Here is a 20,132-nt window from a genome sequence, read left to right as displayed (position 1 = left end):
TGCTATGGCCCACAAACCTTTCTCAAGCCTAGGAAATGAAACAGAAAATGCTTTGTTTATCCAGGCCTGTGAGCTGGCAGCTCATTGTTCTTAAAGTACTCTGAAACAGCTACTGCAAAGAGTGTAATCAAGCTTCATTTTAGCTGGAAAAAAAAGAGAATATATCTAGTATATTAGGGTTACGAAAATCATAACTTTAATATTAACTAATGATATTCTGAAAACTAAAAATCCAGTTTAACGAATCACAGAATGACTTGATAGCCCCGAAGATCACTACTTTAAATTTTTAAATATTTTTTAATTGCACTCAAAGTATAAGAGTCTCTTCTCATTTTAAAATTCCAATGTCACAAATGAAAACAAAGATCCTTTGACAGTGACCCTTAATCCAGGTCCCCTTCCTTTGTCTCTGGGATAACAACAGATGGTCACATTTTTCCAAAAAATCTATCAGTTCCTTGTAAGTGGTGGGTCATGTGGGTGGACTAATGAGTTCCATGTGGTGTAAGCTCATTATCATACTTCATTTGTTATATAATGTGTCCCTTGTTCAGATACAATGTTACATAGCTATCACATGACTTGAAGAGTTTTTCTATGATGCAAATCCACAGATGATTATGCTGAAAGAAGTGTTGAATGTTTATCACTCAGGGTTTGATGGAACCCTTTGCTTAGCTTTATATTTATGTGTACTTAACATTATAGACACAGAGGACTCTAGTTTCTTTTCACTGTTTTATAGATACTGCCAGGAATTAATCAAGGCCCAGGGAAGAATAGATGTCACAATTGCCATGCCCACAGCCAGTTGTGCTGGGCAAGAGGGGAACTAGAGTGCCTGGAGATTCATGTGAGACATAGGGCTTCGTGAGAAGTACCTACAGGGAAGATCCCGTGGTGACAGGTGAACAAGTAGCACCTCCATCCACAGCGGTGCTTTGCCAAGCAGTGCCCTCTCTCCCGCATGACATTTTGCCCAGTGTTGGCTGGCTGAATGAGTGACACATAACCTTTGTACAGTACCCTCAGTTCTACTGCAGTCACCACTGAGAGGGGATCTATATGTTAGGCTGCTAGAGCAGTAACATCATCAGCATTAGCTTGGTTTGCTTGTATGCCCAGCATCCCAAGGGGCCACGTTGTGAAGTATATGTGAAAAAAGAATAATAATAGGTGACTTTGTAAAGATAAAATTATTTTTCCCTAGTTCTCAGTATGCATTAGAGAAAGCCATGGTCTTTCAAAATAATATACATCTGGACATTGAAGCCCAGGCTTGTTCTCAGTGTTAACTAGGCTAGGTTTTTGAGAACAGAAAGGGGACATTCAGGGATGGTGTTTTACTCTCAACCTTTTCTTTAAGTGTGATACAACACTCAATTGGGAAATTGAAGGTAAGTATTTGAAGGCACTATCTTCAATAGTTTGGTAGGTTTGGGAGAACCAATAAGACATGGACAAGGAACCTAGGGCTGGCAAAAGCAGTGAGCTGTTATCATCCTTATGGCAACAGGGCTCTGGGAAGAAAGGGAATGCTAGAATCACAAATAGGCTACTGCTGAAGAAGAGGGTGTCACCCTCTTCTCTGTAACAGAGCCTGCTTCTGTAGGTTATCACAGACTTTTCCTGCATCCCAAGAGACCATCCCATTATCCCAAGGTGCGTTGCCCTAAATAGCATTGTAAGTGAACCTAGCAGCCTATTCTACTAATCTATCAGTTAGTTCCTTGTAAGTGGTAGGGCATGTGGGTAGACTAACGTGTTTTATGTGGTGTAATCTCATTATTATAATTCATTTGCTATATAATATGTCCCTTGTTCAGACACAATGTTTCATAGATATCTCATGAATTGAAAAGTTTTTCTATAATGTAAATCCACAGATAATTAGGCTAAAAGAAGTGTTGAATATTTATCACTCAGTGGTTGACCAAAGAAATAGTATCACTAGAGTGTATAGAATAAAGTATTACTTATTGGAATTAGACTTGTACAATGGTGGAAACCATTAGGTAGTTCTTAAAAGTCTGTTACCACTGAACCTCATGCCAGTCTGAGGCCAGTAAAGCCACCATTATGAAAGATGAGTCATACTTAAAGAAAAGGAAGATATAATAGCACTAGGGTCTTGTGGTGCCCCTCTCGGTTCCCAAGAGCCTAACAAAGCCAAGTGAATAGAGTGTCTGGGCCAGAATGAGTAGATAAAGTTTATCTTGAAGGATATTTTCTCTCATGCGCAATGGGAACTAGGGACAGCTACTGTAAAAAGTTGCTTTTGCATGTACACCAGGAGAGTTGCTTCTTGGGATGCTGGTCATAGAAGTAAACTAAGCAAACTAATTCTGGTGATGTTACTGCTTCTGCAGCCTAACATATAGAACCCCTCTCCTAGTGGGGACAGGTGTGGAACTGAAGGTGCTGAGGAAAGGATACGTGTCACTCATCCGGCCAGTCAATACTAAATAAAATGCCATGAGGTAGACAAAGTACCTCTTGAGAAAGTTCCATAAGGGACACAGAGGTGCTATGTGTTCAGCCTATCACCAATGAACCTTCCCTGTGAGCATTTCCTCAATAAAACTTATGACTCATATACTGTCTCTGGGTATTTTTTTGGTCTCTCAACAACTTATCTCACTGGCCCAAGTGTGCTTTGGCCTGACAGAAGGACAAATGGACATGAAACAGAGACCAAAGATAAACCAGTATTGTGTCTGTCTCTTAAAACTTCCTCTTTTTTTTTTGTTTGTACTGGGGATTGAATCTAGGCACACTCAACTACTGAGCCCCATCCATTGAACTTTTTATATTTTATTTAGAGACAGGGTCTTGGTAAGTTTCTTAGGGCCTTGCTAAGTTGCTGAGGCTGCCTTCGAACTCTGTATCCTCTTGCCTCAGCCTCCGGAGCTGCTGAGATTATAGGCATACACCACCGCGCCTAACTTAGTACTTCCAATTTTGATAATGCAGGTGACTGTGTAACCTGAGTACTTTCATCATAGTCATGTCCTTGCATCTGGCTCAGGATTTGGAGGAACTGCAGGGACAGAACCAGTAGGAGATAGGAACTGCAGTCTTAGGTGCTTTTCCATACCATAGGGTGAGCCAGCATACCAGAAGCAACATGGGGACCGTACACCCATCTTCAAAACAAAGGTGAATGTTTCATCAATTCCACATCCAAAAACCATGCAAACTTTCCATGTGGTAAAATTCAGACAGAAATATACTAAGCAAAATGGGAGAAAAGGAAGTAGGATAAAAAGGGCAATGGAAATTGAATGGGTTTGGGTAGCATAATGCTAATCAAGAAAAGACATGATGCTTTCTTAGTTCCTTCTTGGCCTTCTAAAAATAGCTTTGACCTTTCTATCAAAACACCATTTATCCATTAGACTAGGGTGAGCGCTCTTGAGAGTCTAACCTCCTTGCACAGCCTTGCAGAGTACCAAGAGGGAGTGTTTGTAAGTTGCAAGAAAGCAAAAGAAGCTCGTTTTAATGTCCTCTCTTTGAATACAGCCAGAAATTCCTGTATGTGAGGTAATTGCTGTTTTTAAGAGAAAAAAGACCAAGTGAGAAAATTTCCCAGTTCTAAAGGCTTTAAAGTAGCCTGCCCTCTTTTATACATCTATGAATTTACTTCATTTATATATTATTCCTTAGGAATTGAGGTTGAGAATTATCATAATCTATGCTTTTCAAATAATTTTCTATATGATTTCTTCTGTTTTCAGAAGAGATTTTCCCTTCCTTCTAATTAGAAGACAAAATGGCCTCAATATCAGCATGCATAAGCAAATGAGAGTAGACAAAGAAAGGCTTATCTCTGAGTTTTATCATCAACAATGAATGTCTGTGTTCAAAGAAGACTGTTCTAAATACAATCATTTAAGAGAGCTTCCCATAACTCACTAACTGTCTGCATATTCTCCTCATTGCCACCTTCATTTCTTGGTTCCGTAGTGTGTAGATGACAGGATTCAGAAAAGGAGTCAGAACAGCATCAAAGAAGGCCAGGAACTTATCCAGGTGTGTGGAGGGAGATGGCCATGTGTAGAAGAATATCAAAGGACCAAAGAACAAGACCACCACAGTGATGTGAGCTGACAGTGTGGACAGAGCCTTGGAGTAATCAGCAGAAGAGTGTTTCTGAACAGTGAGAATGATGACAACATAGGAAATGATCAGTATGAAGAAGGAGCCCACAGAGATGAAACCACTGTTGGCTGTGACCATGAGTTCCAGTCGATAGGTGTCTGTGCAGGCAAGTTTGATGAATCTAGGAAGGTCACAGTAAAAGCTGTCCAACACATTAGGGCCACAGAAGGGCAATTTTACTACAAAAGCTAATTGAACCAGTGAGTGCATAAGGCCAACCACCCAGGCAGCCACTAAAAAGAAGATGCACATCCTTGGGCTCATGATGGTCAGGTAGTGCAGAGGCTTACATATGGCCACATATCTGTCAAAGGCCATGGCTATGAGGAGCACCATCTCCACACCACCAATGAGATGGATGAAGAAGATCTGGGTGATGCAGCCTCTAAAGGAGATGACTTTTCGCTTCCTGAAAAGGTCGTAAATCATCTTTGGGGAACTGACAGAAGAAACACCCAGGTCAATGAAGGAGAGATTAGCTAATAGAAAGTACATGGGAGAGTGTAAGTGAGGCTCAGAAGCCACTGTGAACACAATGATGGAGTTTCCTGTCATGCTTGCCACATAAAACATGGAGGAGAAAACAAAGAGGAGTAGTTGGATACCCCAGGAGTTGGTGAGTCCCAGGAACACAAACTCTGACACTACAGAATGATTTGCTCCATCCATTGACTTTGTTGGAGGTGCTTCCTGAAGGAGAACAGGAGAAAATGCAAATTATGACAAGTATATTAATAGACCAGGAAGAGAGAGGTCAAAGTTATAAAAACCTAGTTTTAGTTTAGCATTAAACCAACCTAAATATCAACAAGTATATGAAAAAAGGCTTAACATCACTAATGAATCAGGGAAGTATTAACTAAAATCAGTGAAATATTAGTTTATACTTGTTAAAACAGTTATTATCACAAAGTCAAAATATAACATGTTTGGGGTGGATATCAAGTTAGAAATTCTTTGTACACTGTTAGTTGGACTTTAAGATAGCAGCAATTCAGGAAAATAGTTTAGAGATTTGTCAAAAAAATTGAACATAATGGCTATTATGTAACTCAGTGATAGAGCACTTGCTTAGTATATACAGGACCCTGGATTATATCTCTAATATCAACAGAAACAAAAAAAAATTATAGTAGATCTTCCATATAATTCACAATTCCACTTGTGGGCATATATATGAAAGTTAGTGACATTATTATACCCCAAAGACATTTTCCTATATTCATCACAGCCTTATTTATAATATGCTGAGAGAGTATAATATATGGATACAACCTGACATGTCCATTGACAGTTGTATAGATCACACACACACACACATACACACACACATTCTACACCTTATTAAAGGATATTCTGAGTTTTGTGACATCATGAATGAGAATGGAGGTTATTGTGCCAAGGAAATTAAAGAGACATGGAAAGACAATTACTGAAAGATTTCACTTATATATATACTATATAAGAAATCACCTTCATAGAAGCAGAGATTATTATGGTGGGCCAGGAGTGGATGGGGTGTGGTGGCGAGATGGGAAGATATTCATCAAATATTCAGTTTGGATCCTTAATTTTGTATATCTGTTATACAGTGTGGTGATTGTGGTTTATAATAAATGTGTACTGCATACTTGAAAATTCCTAAGAAGTAGATCTGGAATGTTCTTCTCATCACAAATAAGCATAGATTGATCCAATCTTTTTACAATGTGTATATACATATCAAAATCTAACATTGTTCACCAATAATATATTGTATTTCAATTGTACCTTAATGAAACTGGAAGTGGGGGAGAAATCCACTTATTATGCCCACAGATTTTGAACTTGTGACCACACAGAGAAGTTGTTGGTTATCATACAGAGTTGTTCTGTTCCATGTAGAGTTGTCTCTGAATTTAATATGCTTTGTCCCAGAGAAGTTGCAGTGATGTTCCTCATGAGATAGGTTGACCAACATGGGAAATTGATTCAACCCCAAGTTCTTTCAATTTTTCCTTCAGAACACATAGTTCAGTCCGAGAAAACTATTCACCTTTTCTCAACTCATGCCTCCACCAAGACCACAAGATTATTCCGATAAATAAGCACTTCCTTCCTACTCCCCACCTCTGGAAAACATTTATCTTCAAAGTTTATTAAATGTTTACCAAACCTAGAAGGTCTTACTTTATGTTATTTGGATTCTCTGATGCAATGAAAAAGTGGTCCACAGAGAGGTACAGGTCCATGAACTGTCAATTACCAGTTTGCATCACCTTAGCTACTGAAATGATGAGTAAGTGTTAGAAGTTTCTCCAACAAGTTGATGTTACAATGAAAGATAAACATCTGAATTTGCGTTCTATTAAATGAAGCACTGGGGGAGAAAAATAAGATAATGTGAGAATCATTGCCTTGGAGGAACTGAAAGCTTAAACCTATAAAGGTCACTGTGGCGTAATAGACAATATTTTGTTGAAACATCTGTGAAAGGACTTAGGACATTACATTGTAATTTTGAGTGTACTTAGGGAAGCAACATAACATAGTAGAATGAAAAAGGACTTTGGATTCAGAAACCCAAAATGTATACAGTTCAGCCACTGAGAAGCTATTTTGGGCAAGGTACTTAAACTTTTACTCCTCAGTTTATTTAACAGATGAACAAATTTAAATACTGACTTCTTATGGTAAGTTGTAGGGATAAAATAATTAAAGGTTGTAATCATGCATTCAGGATATTTGTATTCCATATATAGATATTCAGTAAATATTAATATTACTTTCCTTTCTTCACTTACCCATTATAGTGCTTAGTGCATGAGATACATAAATAAAAATTAGAGATGTTATTGACAAGTAGAGAATATCTAAACACCATGTCTGAAAGAAATTTCAAAATATAGTGGTTCATTCTACTCAATAATAGATTATAATTTTAGTGATTAAAAGTAAATTTTAAATGTAAATTAAATGTATTTCTTTATAGTACTTACTACAGACATAATTTGTTGTTTTGTTCTCCTTTATTAGACCACAATCCCCATAAAGTTACAGACTACATCTTTCTTCTCTCTAGTGTTTCCCAAACTTAGAATCACAACAGGTACATGATGGGAACAGTAAGTGTTTTCTGAAAGATAGAAAACGATGTATTTGGATGATTTAAAGGCATATTAAGTTATGCCTAATTATATAATTAAAGACGATAAGCAGACCTCAGTTCTGAAGTGGCACAGAAAATAGAAAATGTAGTATTATAAAATTGATCAAGAATTGCAGAATATATGAAATTAAAAAAATTAAAGAAAAATCTGAAAAGGACTCTGAAATTTGGAAAGTATGCATGTAATGAAAAGGGAAGAGAGAAAAATTTCATTTCATAGTAATAAGACAGTCTCTAAGATGTGATATATACTGCTCTTTTAACCTATTCTTTAGAAATAGTATAATTATAAACAAATTATATCTCCAGGAGTGTTTTCAGCACTAAGGCTCTTAGAAGTTTTTCTCCATTAGTTTTCCTGATCTATAAACGCACTTGTCTTTTTGGATCTTTGATCTTATGAAGTAGACAGGAACCCAAATTTCTCTTTAAAGTGAGTTTAAAATAAAATGAGATGCAGCTATGGAATGTAGATGTGCCAAATGGATGAGACTATATTCCTGTAAATATCAGGGGATATAAAAACTTTTAAAGTTAGAGTCATTACAGCTTTAAAGTCACTTGACATAGGGTCAGGATTCAAATCTAATTCTAGAGAAAAAGTCCTGGAAAGATTTAGAGCTGATGCTTTTTTAGCTAGAAGTCATCAATATCCTCAGGGAAACTCCTGAAGGAGCGCTTTTGAAATCAACTTCTCTTATAAATCAGCTGTCCTTGAAATAATTTTTCTTAAATGCATTAATTATGTTAATTTGAAATAATTATATATCCATGATGCAAAAGACAAGACCTCTTTACCCTGTCTTGTGATTGATCCTTTTCTCTACTTATATAAAATTTAGAAATCCTCCAAATCAGATGCCCAGACATTTAATTTTTATGGATGAAGGAAATATTTGGTGGGGGTTCCAAATACAGAGTCATCAAGTTAAATGGGACCTATAGAAAATCTAGGTGTCATCTAAACCTTTATCTATATATGTTTCCTCTGACCTCTAAAATATTCCAAGTTGATTATTTCCCTCAGCTCAAACTTACTGTGTTTTCACTCTTTAAATAGTGTCACAAAACATTCTTTATATCCAAGCAAAATCTAACCCCCTCTAATTTGAGAACATCTCTACTCTTATTACTCTGGGAACATATCCTTTTCAAATAAATGCCTGTTTGCTTAAATGAAACAAAGTCACCCTGTAGCTTTCGATTTGTAAGTCTCAGAAAACAACACCTTATATATTTACTCTTTGATTTCCTTTCTCAGGTACACTCAACTCCTGAAATTTTTTCCTTTGTGAACACTTTTTAAACTCTTTACCATTCTTCTTATCGTTCAGAGATTAAACTGATATAAACCCTCTGATTATAAACTATGGGGGAAACACAAATATAGTAACTCTTGGTATTTTTAAATATTATTGCACTTTGAAATTTTTGTCATCTGTAGGATTTCTCTTTATGCTATTGATTGTACATTTCAAAATGATATTACTTTAGAAATTATTCAGCTTTTGGTCATTCATTGGTCTCCATGTCAAATTTTTATTTCTATTCAGATATCTACAAGACTTTTTTCCATCCGACAAACTTGATAAGTTCCTAGTAAAGTTGCTTCTATTTTATAGACGATCAATTTATAACCATCTTTTGAAAAGCCAATGGAGAGAAAATGTAGAACTTTTTTTAGTTGTTTTTAATTTTCATGTGTCTTTTTTTTTTTGCCTATTCACCAAGTGGCAGAAGATGAGATCATCAATGTAATCATCAATTACAACAGAATGATTTATTGCAACCTCTGCAGAATTCAAAACATTATAAAACTGTGCCTTTTTCTAATGTCATTCACATTTTCCTAGGCAAAATATGGTTCAGTTCTAGGCTAAAGTCAGCCTTTTCTAGTATGTCTGTAGGCTTTTTCACAATGATTATCCTGTGTTATTCAATTCCTTCTCCAGGATACTTTCTATTTCACTTTAGGATACACTCATGCCCTTTAGGATCTGACTCATGTTCACAGCAATCCCAAGAACAGTATCATGTCTCAAACTAAAGCCATGTTTCCTATTATTAAATTTATTCCCATACATTCATTTTACCTATAAAGAGAAGAGCATCTTCTGGGACTCAGGTTTTCCTGTGCTCTCTAATGTAAAAGTCCATATAATATACTGCAATAGGAAGATATGAAGCTAATTTTATATACCACAGAAGCAGTGACCAAGTGATACTACAAAAACATGATACTTCATGGTTTAGGGACTTTTTCCCTAGAGAATTTTTTTTCTTTTTTTTGTCAGTGTGACCAGAGGATCTAAAAAACTCATAATAAATGAATTCTAGATAGGGCAGAGAGGTGGGAGGAAAAAGGAGGAGGCAGGGGATTAGCAAGGATGGTGGAATGTAATAGACATCATTATCCAAAGTATATGTATGAAGACACGAATTGGTGTCTTTATATACAACCAGAGATATGAAAAATTGTGCTGTATTTGTGTAATAAGAATTGTAATGTATTCCGCTGTCATTTATTTTTCAAAAAATCAATAAAAAAGAGAGGGAAACAAAGTGGACATTTTTTGGCATTTTTGTGCTATTTTGTTGCAAATTTGATAATTCCTATAAATAGGTAAATATTAACTTAAAAATTAATATAAACACTTAATTCTAAAAAAGACAGAATGCTGCATTTTTAGAGTATTATGAAAGCTTTATTTTTATACAATAATATATCATGTAATTAAGAATGAATAAATGGATTTAGCCATATAGAAATTCATTCAGTCAATAAAGCTTAAAAGTGAATAAAACAACTAAAAATATCTATTGTTTGATTTTAAATCAATTATGTTACACCTATACATTTGAATTCTCTGCAGCCACTAAAAAGCAAGTTCAACTTTGTTGTGGTTAAACACAACTGCAACATATTGTTAACAAAGTGGATAGCAAAATAACATGTAGTATGTTGTTGTACTTATATGCTTATATGAAGCTGGACAAGTGCACAATAACTCTTTCAGTAACTATATTGTTATATTGTGTGAATGTATGAATATGTAGTAAGAAATTCACCACTATGTATAAATGCAGTGTATGAATTTAAAAAAAATATGAAGGAAAAAAGAAGAGAAAATTTGCCAGAACAGAGGGCAAGTTTTCAAATAGAAAAAGTTGTTTTAAATTGACATGTAAATTATAAACATTTGTATGGTACGGTGTGATAACTCCATACATGTATACAATTTATAATGATCAAATCAGAGTAATTATCATTTCACCTACTTAGCATCATGCCCTTCAGTCATTTGGGGCAAATGAAATTTTATTCTTATGAATGCCTGAATTACGTACAAAATCATCAACTGATGGGCTTGGGTTGTTCTTGCTTTCTATTTGCTTGAGTTGAATCACTGGGTTATTTATTTGAAAATAATTTTTTTTGTGGGCACTTATTGTTATGAAAATCCTTTGTATTAGTACAAATTTTAGTATGATGAATTTCCAGTTTCATTTGTTTTTAGAAAATTTTAAATTTTCCTTTTGATTTCTTTGATGACCCACTGTTTGTTTAAAAGTGTGTTGTTTGCTTTGTGTGTGTTTGTAAGATTTCTGCAGTTTCTTTTTTTGGTTGATTTGTAGTTTTATTCCATTGTGGTCAGAAAAGATACATGGTCTGATTTCATTTTTTTGTATTTATTGATACTGTTATGCCAGACTCGTGGAACCCCAATAGACCTCCAGGAGCCGAATCTGATGCAATCACACAAGAGTCTTTATTGTAAGCTGGAGCCTGGACTCACAACCATTCCCGACACAGTGGTCCCAGGGAGTGAGTCCCGGTCCTTTGTTCAGTGAGATTTTATAGGTTTTGGGGGGATACTCTATGCGTCACAACATCACACAGCAAATCATTCCATACTGCAGGAAAATCAAACAACTCTTAACATTGATTAGCACATTTAATGGCGGGAACAAGTTGGGTAGGGGTGATTGGTTAGTACAAAAAGGGGATTTGTTTAAACTGATTGGTTTAAGCCACGAGGGGTGTACGTGCTAAACTACATGGTTTCCCAATATGTTATCAACCACCATAAACTACTTGGGGGTCATCCGGCATTCCAGGTATTTTCCCGGTCTCATGCTGATTGGAGGTTGCTAGAGGGGTTGCTATGGGTCCTCACCTAGCCTAACTGAGTCAGGGACATCTGGCGCAATAGACCTCTCCTGTTATTTATAGACAAACAACTCAGCAGGGTGGGTATGTGCTTAGGAGTGCTCTGTGGGTTTTTCCAAGGACAAGGGTCATGCCCCCTTCCTTAGGACAGGCTTTGAGGTAGAAGCTGCTGTTATTCATTTATTTTTTAAAATGGAGTCACATCAGTTTCTCAATACTTGTTTTATGTTCTAATACATGGTATGATCTAGAGAATGTTTCATGCTGATGAAAAGAATGTAGACAGGGGCAGTGGCACATGGCTGTGATCCCAGCAACTCTGAAGACTGAAGCAAGAGGTTCGAAAATTCAAGGCCCTCCTGGGCGATTTAACAAGACTTTGTCTCAAAAGAAAACATAAAAAGGATGGTGAGTGTAACTCAGAGTGCCCCTGGATTTTATCCCCAGTGCTTAAAAGAAATAATGTATATTCTTCTGCTATTGGATGAAATATTTTGTAAATGTTGGTGAGGTCCATAAGATCTATAGTATAGTGTTGAAGTCCTTTTATTATTATTGTATTGCATTTCTTTAGCTCTAATGACATTTCTTGTATAAAATTGTGTGCTCCAGCATTAATTAGGTACAAGCATATTTTTAATCATTGTCTCTTCTTGTTGAATTGATATTTTTATCAGTATTTAATGACTGTCTTTGTCTCTTTTTACAGTTTTTGACTAATGTCTTCTTTATCTGATATAAACATAGCTGCTCTTGCTCACGTTTTTTTTTTTTTTGCATGTAATATTTTTTTTTCTATCCTTTTACTTTCAGTCTGTGCATCTTTATTGGTGAAACAAGTTTACTGTCAGCAGCATAATGCTGGCTATATTACTTTTTAAAAATCCACTCAGCCAGTCTGTTTCTTTTAATTAGGAAATTTAATTCATCTACATTCAAGGTTATTACTGATGAAGAAGGACATACTCCTGTCATTTTGTTCATTTTCTTTTGTTTTATTAGAATATTATTTGTTCTTTTCTTCCTCTTTTGTTCCTCTTTGTGCTTTGGTGGTTTACTGCATTGATAAAGTTCTATCCATTTCTATTTCTCTTTTGTACATCTATTTTAGTGTACATCTATTATACATCTATTATAATATTCTTTGTTGGCAGTTATTTTATTTCAGATTTGAAGTTTGTCATTTCATACCTTTTTGATTTATAAGGTTCCTTTTAAGAAATCTGTCATTTTAATTGGGGTTTTCTTAAATGTGATTTGCCACTTTTTTCTCTTTGTCTTACAGTTTTGACAGTTTGACTATCATGTGTTATGGTAAGGGTCTTTTCTGATTCTTTTCTATTCTGTCTGTTTGGGTCCTATGGACCTCTTGTACCTGAATGTCTGTATTTTCCCCCATGATTGGGGCAGTTATCATTCTGTCATAGCATTGAGTAGCTTTGTAATGCTTTTCCCATTTTGTTCATTCAGGTGCCCTCACTGTTCAAAGATGTGTTTGTTTAGGTTTCCCAGAGGTTTTGGAGTTGGTCTTTTTCTCTTTCTTTTCTTCCTCCCCTCCTGACCCCTTTGACTAACTGAAATATTTCAAAGGCCTGACACCAATCTAATCTGTTGTTAAGATTTTAAACTATATTTTTAAATTTGATTTATTCATCTTTTCAAGGTTTCTGTTTGTTTCTTTTTCAAGAACTCTCTCTTTGCTGAATTGCTCACTCATACCTTGAATAGTCTTTCTAATTCCTTTGAATTATCTGTTACTTTAATTTCATTCAGTTTCCTTATAATCATTCTTTTAAATTCTTCTTTAAAATTTTTTTTAGTTGTAGATGGACACAACCTTTATTTATTTGTTTATTTTTTATGTGGCTCTGGGGATTGAAACCACAACTGTTCTACCACTGAGCCACAACCCCAGCCCCCTTTTTAAATTCTTGATCAGTATTACATCAATGATCTTTTCTTTGAGGTCTGTTGCGAGAGAGGTGTTTCTTTGGAGGTATCACCTTACCTTGTTTTCTTGAGAATCTAAATTGAGATTTGTGCATTTGATGGATCAATTGTTTGTAGCACTTTTATAAGGTTTTTGTAGTAAGTGATTTTCTACTGAAGATGTGTCTTTTGGTGTTAGTTTGGTGTGCTACAAAGGCTTTGATTCCAGTTCATCACCTTAGTGTTGTTGCCCTATAACTTTTTTAGCTTTAATCAATGAGTTGTGGTATATTACTTATGAAGGCATGGTGAGAGATCCCTCATGTTTCTAGGGATAACAGGGGAAAGTGGGTCATCTAATGGTCCCGCTGTGTGTGGTGCACACAAGAGAAGGTGTGGTGTGTCCACTTTGTGGCCATCCCAGCAATTGGAGTAGTGGCACTGGAAATGTCAAGCATAGTGGGTATTTACCAGCAGTGGTGGAAGACCTTTGTTTCTTTTTTATTTCTGTTTTTATTAATTAATTAATTATTTTATTTCTGTGGTGCTGGGGATTGAACCCAGGGCCTTGTGCATGTGAAGCAAGCACTTGGCCAACTGAGCTATGTCCCCTGCCCCCTCCTTTTTTTTAAAGTAAGAAAAGTATTTATTATTTGTTGTACAAAAATATGTATTATTATTTTTTAACCAATAGTCAAATACTACTACCTATTAACACTAAAGTGTGAACATGGGTTTTAAAATTCCGGAGGGCATTTTTAAATGTTGAGAAAATATTTTGAAATGTTTATGTAATGGCAATAACTCTGAGGATAATATTTATGAGGATAATGATAATATTAATGCGGTTATGATAGTTTCTTAGCTTATTTATATAAGTAGATGATGAATGATTTAGAATTTATTAATTGTATGTTACATGATATCAGTGAGTTTGGACTTTAAGGATTATTCTGGAAGAGGGGGGAATCACATTTAATCAATGCTATAACATTACAGAATAAGACCTTTGTACTTAGGAGTGGTTTGGGTGTCTTAGAACTGTGGTGGGGGATATGAACCATGGAGTGCATTCATAGGTTCACCAATGGCCCAGCCAACTACATGGCACAGGCCAACTAGGGAAGCATGTTGGGCTGATTAGGGCAGCAGTTTGGATCAACTATGTGGCTTGACTGGAATATGGCAGCAGCTCTGGCCCAGCTGTGGCATGGGGTCAGTTGTAGTCATCAGTGTGGCTCCATTCCACTATGTCTCCTGCACTGCTACAGCCTGGGCTCTATGGGTTGCAGAAGAGATAATAAAGTTACTTTTCTGGAACAGAGCTATGGTGCAGACTTTAGGGTACTGCTCTAACTTGGCTGTAGTCCCAGGGTTGCCAGCATCTGCAGTGAGGTTGTGAGTGTCCACAAATATGAGGCCCAATGGGATTCTCCCATTCATCCTTGCCCCTGCATCCTTGCCCCTCCTTGCCCTCGGGAATCCTTCTGGCCAGGGGAGTGTGTTCATGGTTGCTGGTGTATTTTATTCCACTCTCTCAGTTCTCCATGAATTGCAAGATTATTATGTTGCCCTTGTTGGCCTCCATAGGATCTCTCAATTTCATACTTCTTGAATTTGTTCCTTCATTCATTCCTTTTCTGTTACTTATTGCTCTGTTTGCTTTTCTCCTCACTCTTTCTCATTTTAAACTCTTTTTAAAAAGCTCTGTGTCTTGGTCTTCTTCTATTTTTTTTTTACATTTTTTTTAATATTTATATTTTAGTTGTAGTTGGACACAATACCTTTATTTTATTTATTTATTTTTATGTGTTTTTAGGGCTCAAACCCATGGCCTCGTACATGCTAGGCAAGCACTCTACCGCTGAGCCACAACTCCAGCCCTGTACATTATTTTTAATAGGTAGTATAGGGAGAGCTGAGAGGCAACAAATAATTTCAAGTTACATTCATCCTAGCATTGTCAACCTCAGAGAAAGAGGTCAGTTTCCTAGCATCCATGTTAAAAATCTAATGAAAGGATTCTAATTGGCATTGCTTTTGTTCTTTAATGGGTCAGGTCTGGATCTCATTTCACATTTGGGGGAGGAGCCAAGGTCATGTGGTTGACAGCCTATAAAGAACTGCATGGATTTGAGGAGGGTAATTTTCCAAATGAAAGAAGTGGAATATAGATATCAGTGAAAGGGGAAAAATGATTCAGAACAAGCAAAAAATAGTCACCTATTTTTACATGAGATACAAATTAATATTCTTAGATGAAGTATCCCCCTTCACAGGTGAAATATTAGTGTTTGTCATGTTGAATTCAATACTCATTTATTTGTTAAAGACATTCACTCTTTGTTCTTAGCATTTTCCAAAGTGTTTCTCCAAAAGTGTTGTTTTCTTCTTGATTTTATGTATAACATTTTTATACATTAACATTAAAATTTTTGAGTCTACGTCTAACTCTGTGAAAATTTAAAATTGTGTCTTCCATATTTTCATTCTTAGGAAATTCATTTTCCTGTCATTACTTAATGAATATTAATAAACATGTATTTTTCAAATACTTGATCTACATAAAATTATTTTTGGTGGAAATATAGGAAAAGATCTATTTTTTTTCAATTTTGCTTCATTAATTTTCTTAGCACATCTAGTGAGTAATCTTTCATTTCCCTTCTAATTTGTAATAATATCCATTTGTTAAGTTACTTTATTATATAAAATGTAGTCCTTGTCATTTTTGTGATTCAGTCCCATATGACATCTCTTAGATGCCTCTTATGTGCTTTGACTGAATAGATCTGAAACAGTGCTCAGCATTCACAATAGCTAAACTGTGGAGCCAACCTAAATGCCCTTCAGTAGATGAGTGGATAAAAAAAATGTAGCATATATACACAATGGAATTTTACTCAGCAATAAAAGAGAATAAAATCATGGCATTTGCAGGTAAATGGATGGTGTTGGAGAAGATAATGTTAAGTGAAGTTAACCAATCCCCCAAAATCAAATGCTGAATGCTTTTTCTGATATAAGGAGGCTGACTCATAGTGGGGTAGGGAGGGGGAGCGTGGGAGGAATAGATGAATTCTACTTAGGGCAGAGAGGTGGGAGGAAAAGGGAGGGGGCAGGGGATTAGCAAGGATGGTGGAATGTGATAGACATCATTATTCAAAGTACTTGTATGAAGACATGAATTGGGTGTCAAAATACTTTATATACAGAGATATGAAAAAGTGTGATATATATGTGTATTAAGAATTGTAATGCATTCCGCTGTCATTTATTTATTTATTTTAAAAAATCAATAAAAAAATCACCAAGGTGTCTGAATAGAGGCACAGAGCACTTCATTTGCTTCTCTGCAAAGATCAAAGCAGTAGGTGTATAGCTGTGACTGACGTAGTACACATAGAAGCAGAACTAAACTCAACAGTTGATAAATAGAAAAATCACCAACTTACCCCCCAACAAAAAAAAAATAAAAGGAAAAGAAAAATGGAACCCATATAATATTTAGACCTGGGACAGCAGCATAGCAAGAGAAACAAAATATCACAAGTTAGCACCAGGTGCCTTAGCTTCACAGCTGGGGGAGGAGGATTTTACCCTTTGTAGGAGTAAAGCAAGATAGAGTGCCTGAAAAATCCATCACAGTAGATAATGGCAATCCCATCTATTGGAGAAAACCTCACAGGTTTACAGCCTAAGTAGATAAGAAATTTGAAATACAGTATCTTCTCTTTGGAAAAGGAATTCACTTCATCTCCGAGCAAACCCCCAAGGTGTTATAACTAGGAGCCACCTTGAGAAGAGAACTATTGTCTGAGTTTGGACCCCTCTTGGGGATCAGATGCCCTATATGTTCTCATCTCTGAGACCCCACAGATGGTCCACTGCAATGGCTCAGTGGGTAGTTGCTTCATGAACCAAACATTGCTTAGTAGGGTGACTGATGCAAACCCACTGAGAATGCTGTATTATGGAGAAATGGTGTTCTTATGTGGAGGGGAGCAGAGGTCACCATCCTTAAGAACCAAGGGACCAGGGGCCTCTTCTCCAGGTTTTGGGAGCATGGTCAACGGCGTGTAGTTTTTCACAGGTGTCAGGCCTGAAGAAAGTTGTCCATGTTGTCCCCTTCACTAGTCTTCCAGCACCAAGCGTGGCCTATCATGCAGAGAAACAAGGCAGAGAAAGAACTCTCTGGTTCCACTGTTGCCTGCCCACAGAGGCATACTGGGGCAGTCCCTAGCCATAGCTCTAGCTCTCATCTTGCTCCCAGGGTGAACAGCCTAAGAAGGTCCAGGGAAACTGTGTTTGGTGCCAGCTACATTCCTCTCTCAGTTGCACCTGTGAATACCTCAGTGGAGAGGAATCTTGCCTGGTTCTAACAAGGACCCACTGTTGCTAGATCTCTGGTGGGTACTATAGCTGAGAAAATTGGGGTAAGAAAAGTCCCTGGTCATGGCCCCATCCCCAGGCTTGCAAAGCTAGGGAAGAGTCTGAGGTCCGTGTACTGGGTAGGCACAACCACAGTAGCAGAGAGGAAAACGCAACTTTTTCTGCCATCACACCTGTGCAGTTCCTCCTGCATCCTGTGCCCCATACCTTCTGTGAACAAGAACTGCTGACAGGATTGGGTATTGTAATTCTTGCCCCTGCCTTTCTACAAGAAACATCTGGACCCACAAAGTGTCTAATCAAAGGACAAGTGCCTCAAGATCCCCATTTCTTCTCGAGCCACCAATACTAGAGAACTTTCATGTTACAGTGACAATACCAACAATGCTTGAGGAAATTCTCCATCACCGAATAGAGGCCACCATTTCCATTGTAGGAGGACCCCGCACACTCTCTGCCTATACCATACCTACCTAAAGTGCTAGAGTCCCCACTCTTGTGCAATCCACAAAGACAGTGGGCCTCTACAACTCCAATGTGATACACATTGTGTTCCAAATCACTAATGATCACCAAGGAAGCTACAGGGAACATACCTTGTGGTGCTTAACTGGCAATAAACTCAACAAGGCATGACAAACTGACACTCCAGGACACATTCTCAGGAGAAAGCTGTGTATGAAGACTATCCCATAAACGTGGTAGAGATGTCTAGTAGATGTGCAAATTAAAACATAAGAAAAAACAAGGTAACGTGGCATGTCCTAGAGATCATAACTGTCTAGTAACAGATTCCAAAGATACTGAAGTAGGTGAAGTGCCTGATAACAAATTCAAAATATTATTTTTAAAAAAGCTCATTTGAGATCTAAGAAATTATAAACAGTTAAATGCAATTAGGAAGAAAATGCTAGATATGAATGAACAATTCAGCAAAGAGATAGAGATTGTGAAAAAGAACAAATAAGAGATATTAGAAACAAGGAGCTCAATATCAGATAAAAATTCAACTGTAGGCCTCAACAACAGACTAGGAAAGAATATGACAATATTGGTCAGAGCTTGAAGACAGGTCCCTTGAATTGTAAGATTCAGACAGAAATGAAGAAAAATTAAGAAAGAATGAAGAGAGCATTCATGATCTTTGAGACACCATTAAGAGATCCAATGCTCATCATTATATCCAAAGGGGAAGAAATAATGGTTAAAGGCATAGAAAATCCATTCAATGAAATACTTGTAGAAAACTTCCGTAATTTTGGGAAAGATATGGACATCCAGATACAGGACATTTACAGAATTCTAAATAGACATGACCAGAAAAGATCTTCACCATAAAATATTGTGATGAAAACTTTAAAAGTAGAGTAAAAAGAAAGAGTTTTAAATGTGAAAGAAAAAAGTGTCAAGTCACATTTAAGGGCAATTCCATCTGACTGAGAGATTTGTCGGTAGAAACTATTGGCCAGTAGGGCATGGCATGAGGTATTTCAAGTTCTGAGTGAAAGTAACTATCAACCAAGATTATTATATTCCAGCAAGGTTATCCTTCAGAATTGAAGAAGATATAAAGACTAATAGAAGACAAAGTGAATTGAGAAAGTCTCTTGTCAAAATAGGCCTTATAAGCAGATACACAAAATGGGGATTATGACAGTTATGTGTAATTTTAATTATATTTTTCTTCTAGGTAATTCATAAGAAATATACTTATGGTGGTTTACTTTTTGAAATTTGATCACTTTGCAATGATACAATAACTAATAAATAATAATTCTTTTTTCTTGTGGTACTGGGGCTTAACCAGGAGTGCTCTACCACTGAGATATACCCTTAGCCCTTTTTAAAATTTTATTTTGAGACAGGATCATATTAAATTGCTCAGGCTGATTTTGAACTTTGATCTTCCTGCCTCATTCTCCTGAGTTAATGGGATAATAGGTATGTTCTACCACATCCAGCTAATAATTCTTTATGCTGCTTACTTTCCTCTTTTTCCTTCCTGTTTGTTTCCTTCATAGAAGAAGAAAGGGTGCAAATATTACAGATAGCCTCCCTTGTTCCTCAGTCCTTCTGTGTTATGTGTTGTGGGAATCTGACCTCACTGGGCTTCATAAATAGGTTGCATTGTCCTGTATTGTCTGTTGGGTTTGGCCAACAGATGAGATTTGAGATCCTAGATCAGATCATTTTATTCATTTCTTCTCTTCAGAGACACAGTGGGCTGGCTGTGTTACTCTTCAATGGCCCTCTCCATCCACAAATGCTTTATTTCTAACAACTACTCTTTGCATTTGCCCTTTAGGCACAGGAGAGGTAATGCTTCAC

At 36.6% G+C, this 20,132-nt stretch overlaps 1 protein-coding gene across 1 annotated transcript; it reads right to left on the bottom strand.

Moving 5' to 3' along the window:
* Window positions 1-3,894: 3,894 nt before the first annotated feature.
* Window positions 3,895-4,833, bottom strand: LOC124104529 (olfactory receptor 4F21-like). Its single transcript, XM_046461519.1, has one exon. It carries the CDS (start codon window positions 4,831-4,833, stop codon window positions 3,895-3,897), a length of 939 nt encoding a protein of 312 aa, XP_046317475.1.
* Between the last annotated feature and the right edge of the window lie 15,299 nt (window positions 4,834-20,132).

This window comes from Marmota monax, unplaced genomic scaffold (genome assembly GCF_021218885.2).
Source record: "Marmota monax isolate L192 unplaced genomic scaffold, Marmota_monax_Labrador192_F-V1.1 WCK01_AAM20220418_F8-fsc00001, whole genome shotgun sequence".
Classification (NCBI taxonomy): domain Eukaryota; kingdom Metazoa; phylum Chordata; class Mammalia; order Rodentia; family Sciuridae; genus Marmota; species Marmota monax.
Note: the sequence above shows the minus strand (reverse complement) of the source record. Positions and strands in the feature narration are given on the sequence as shown.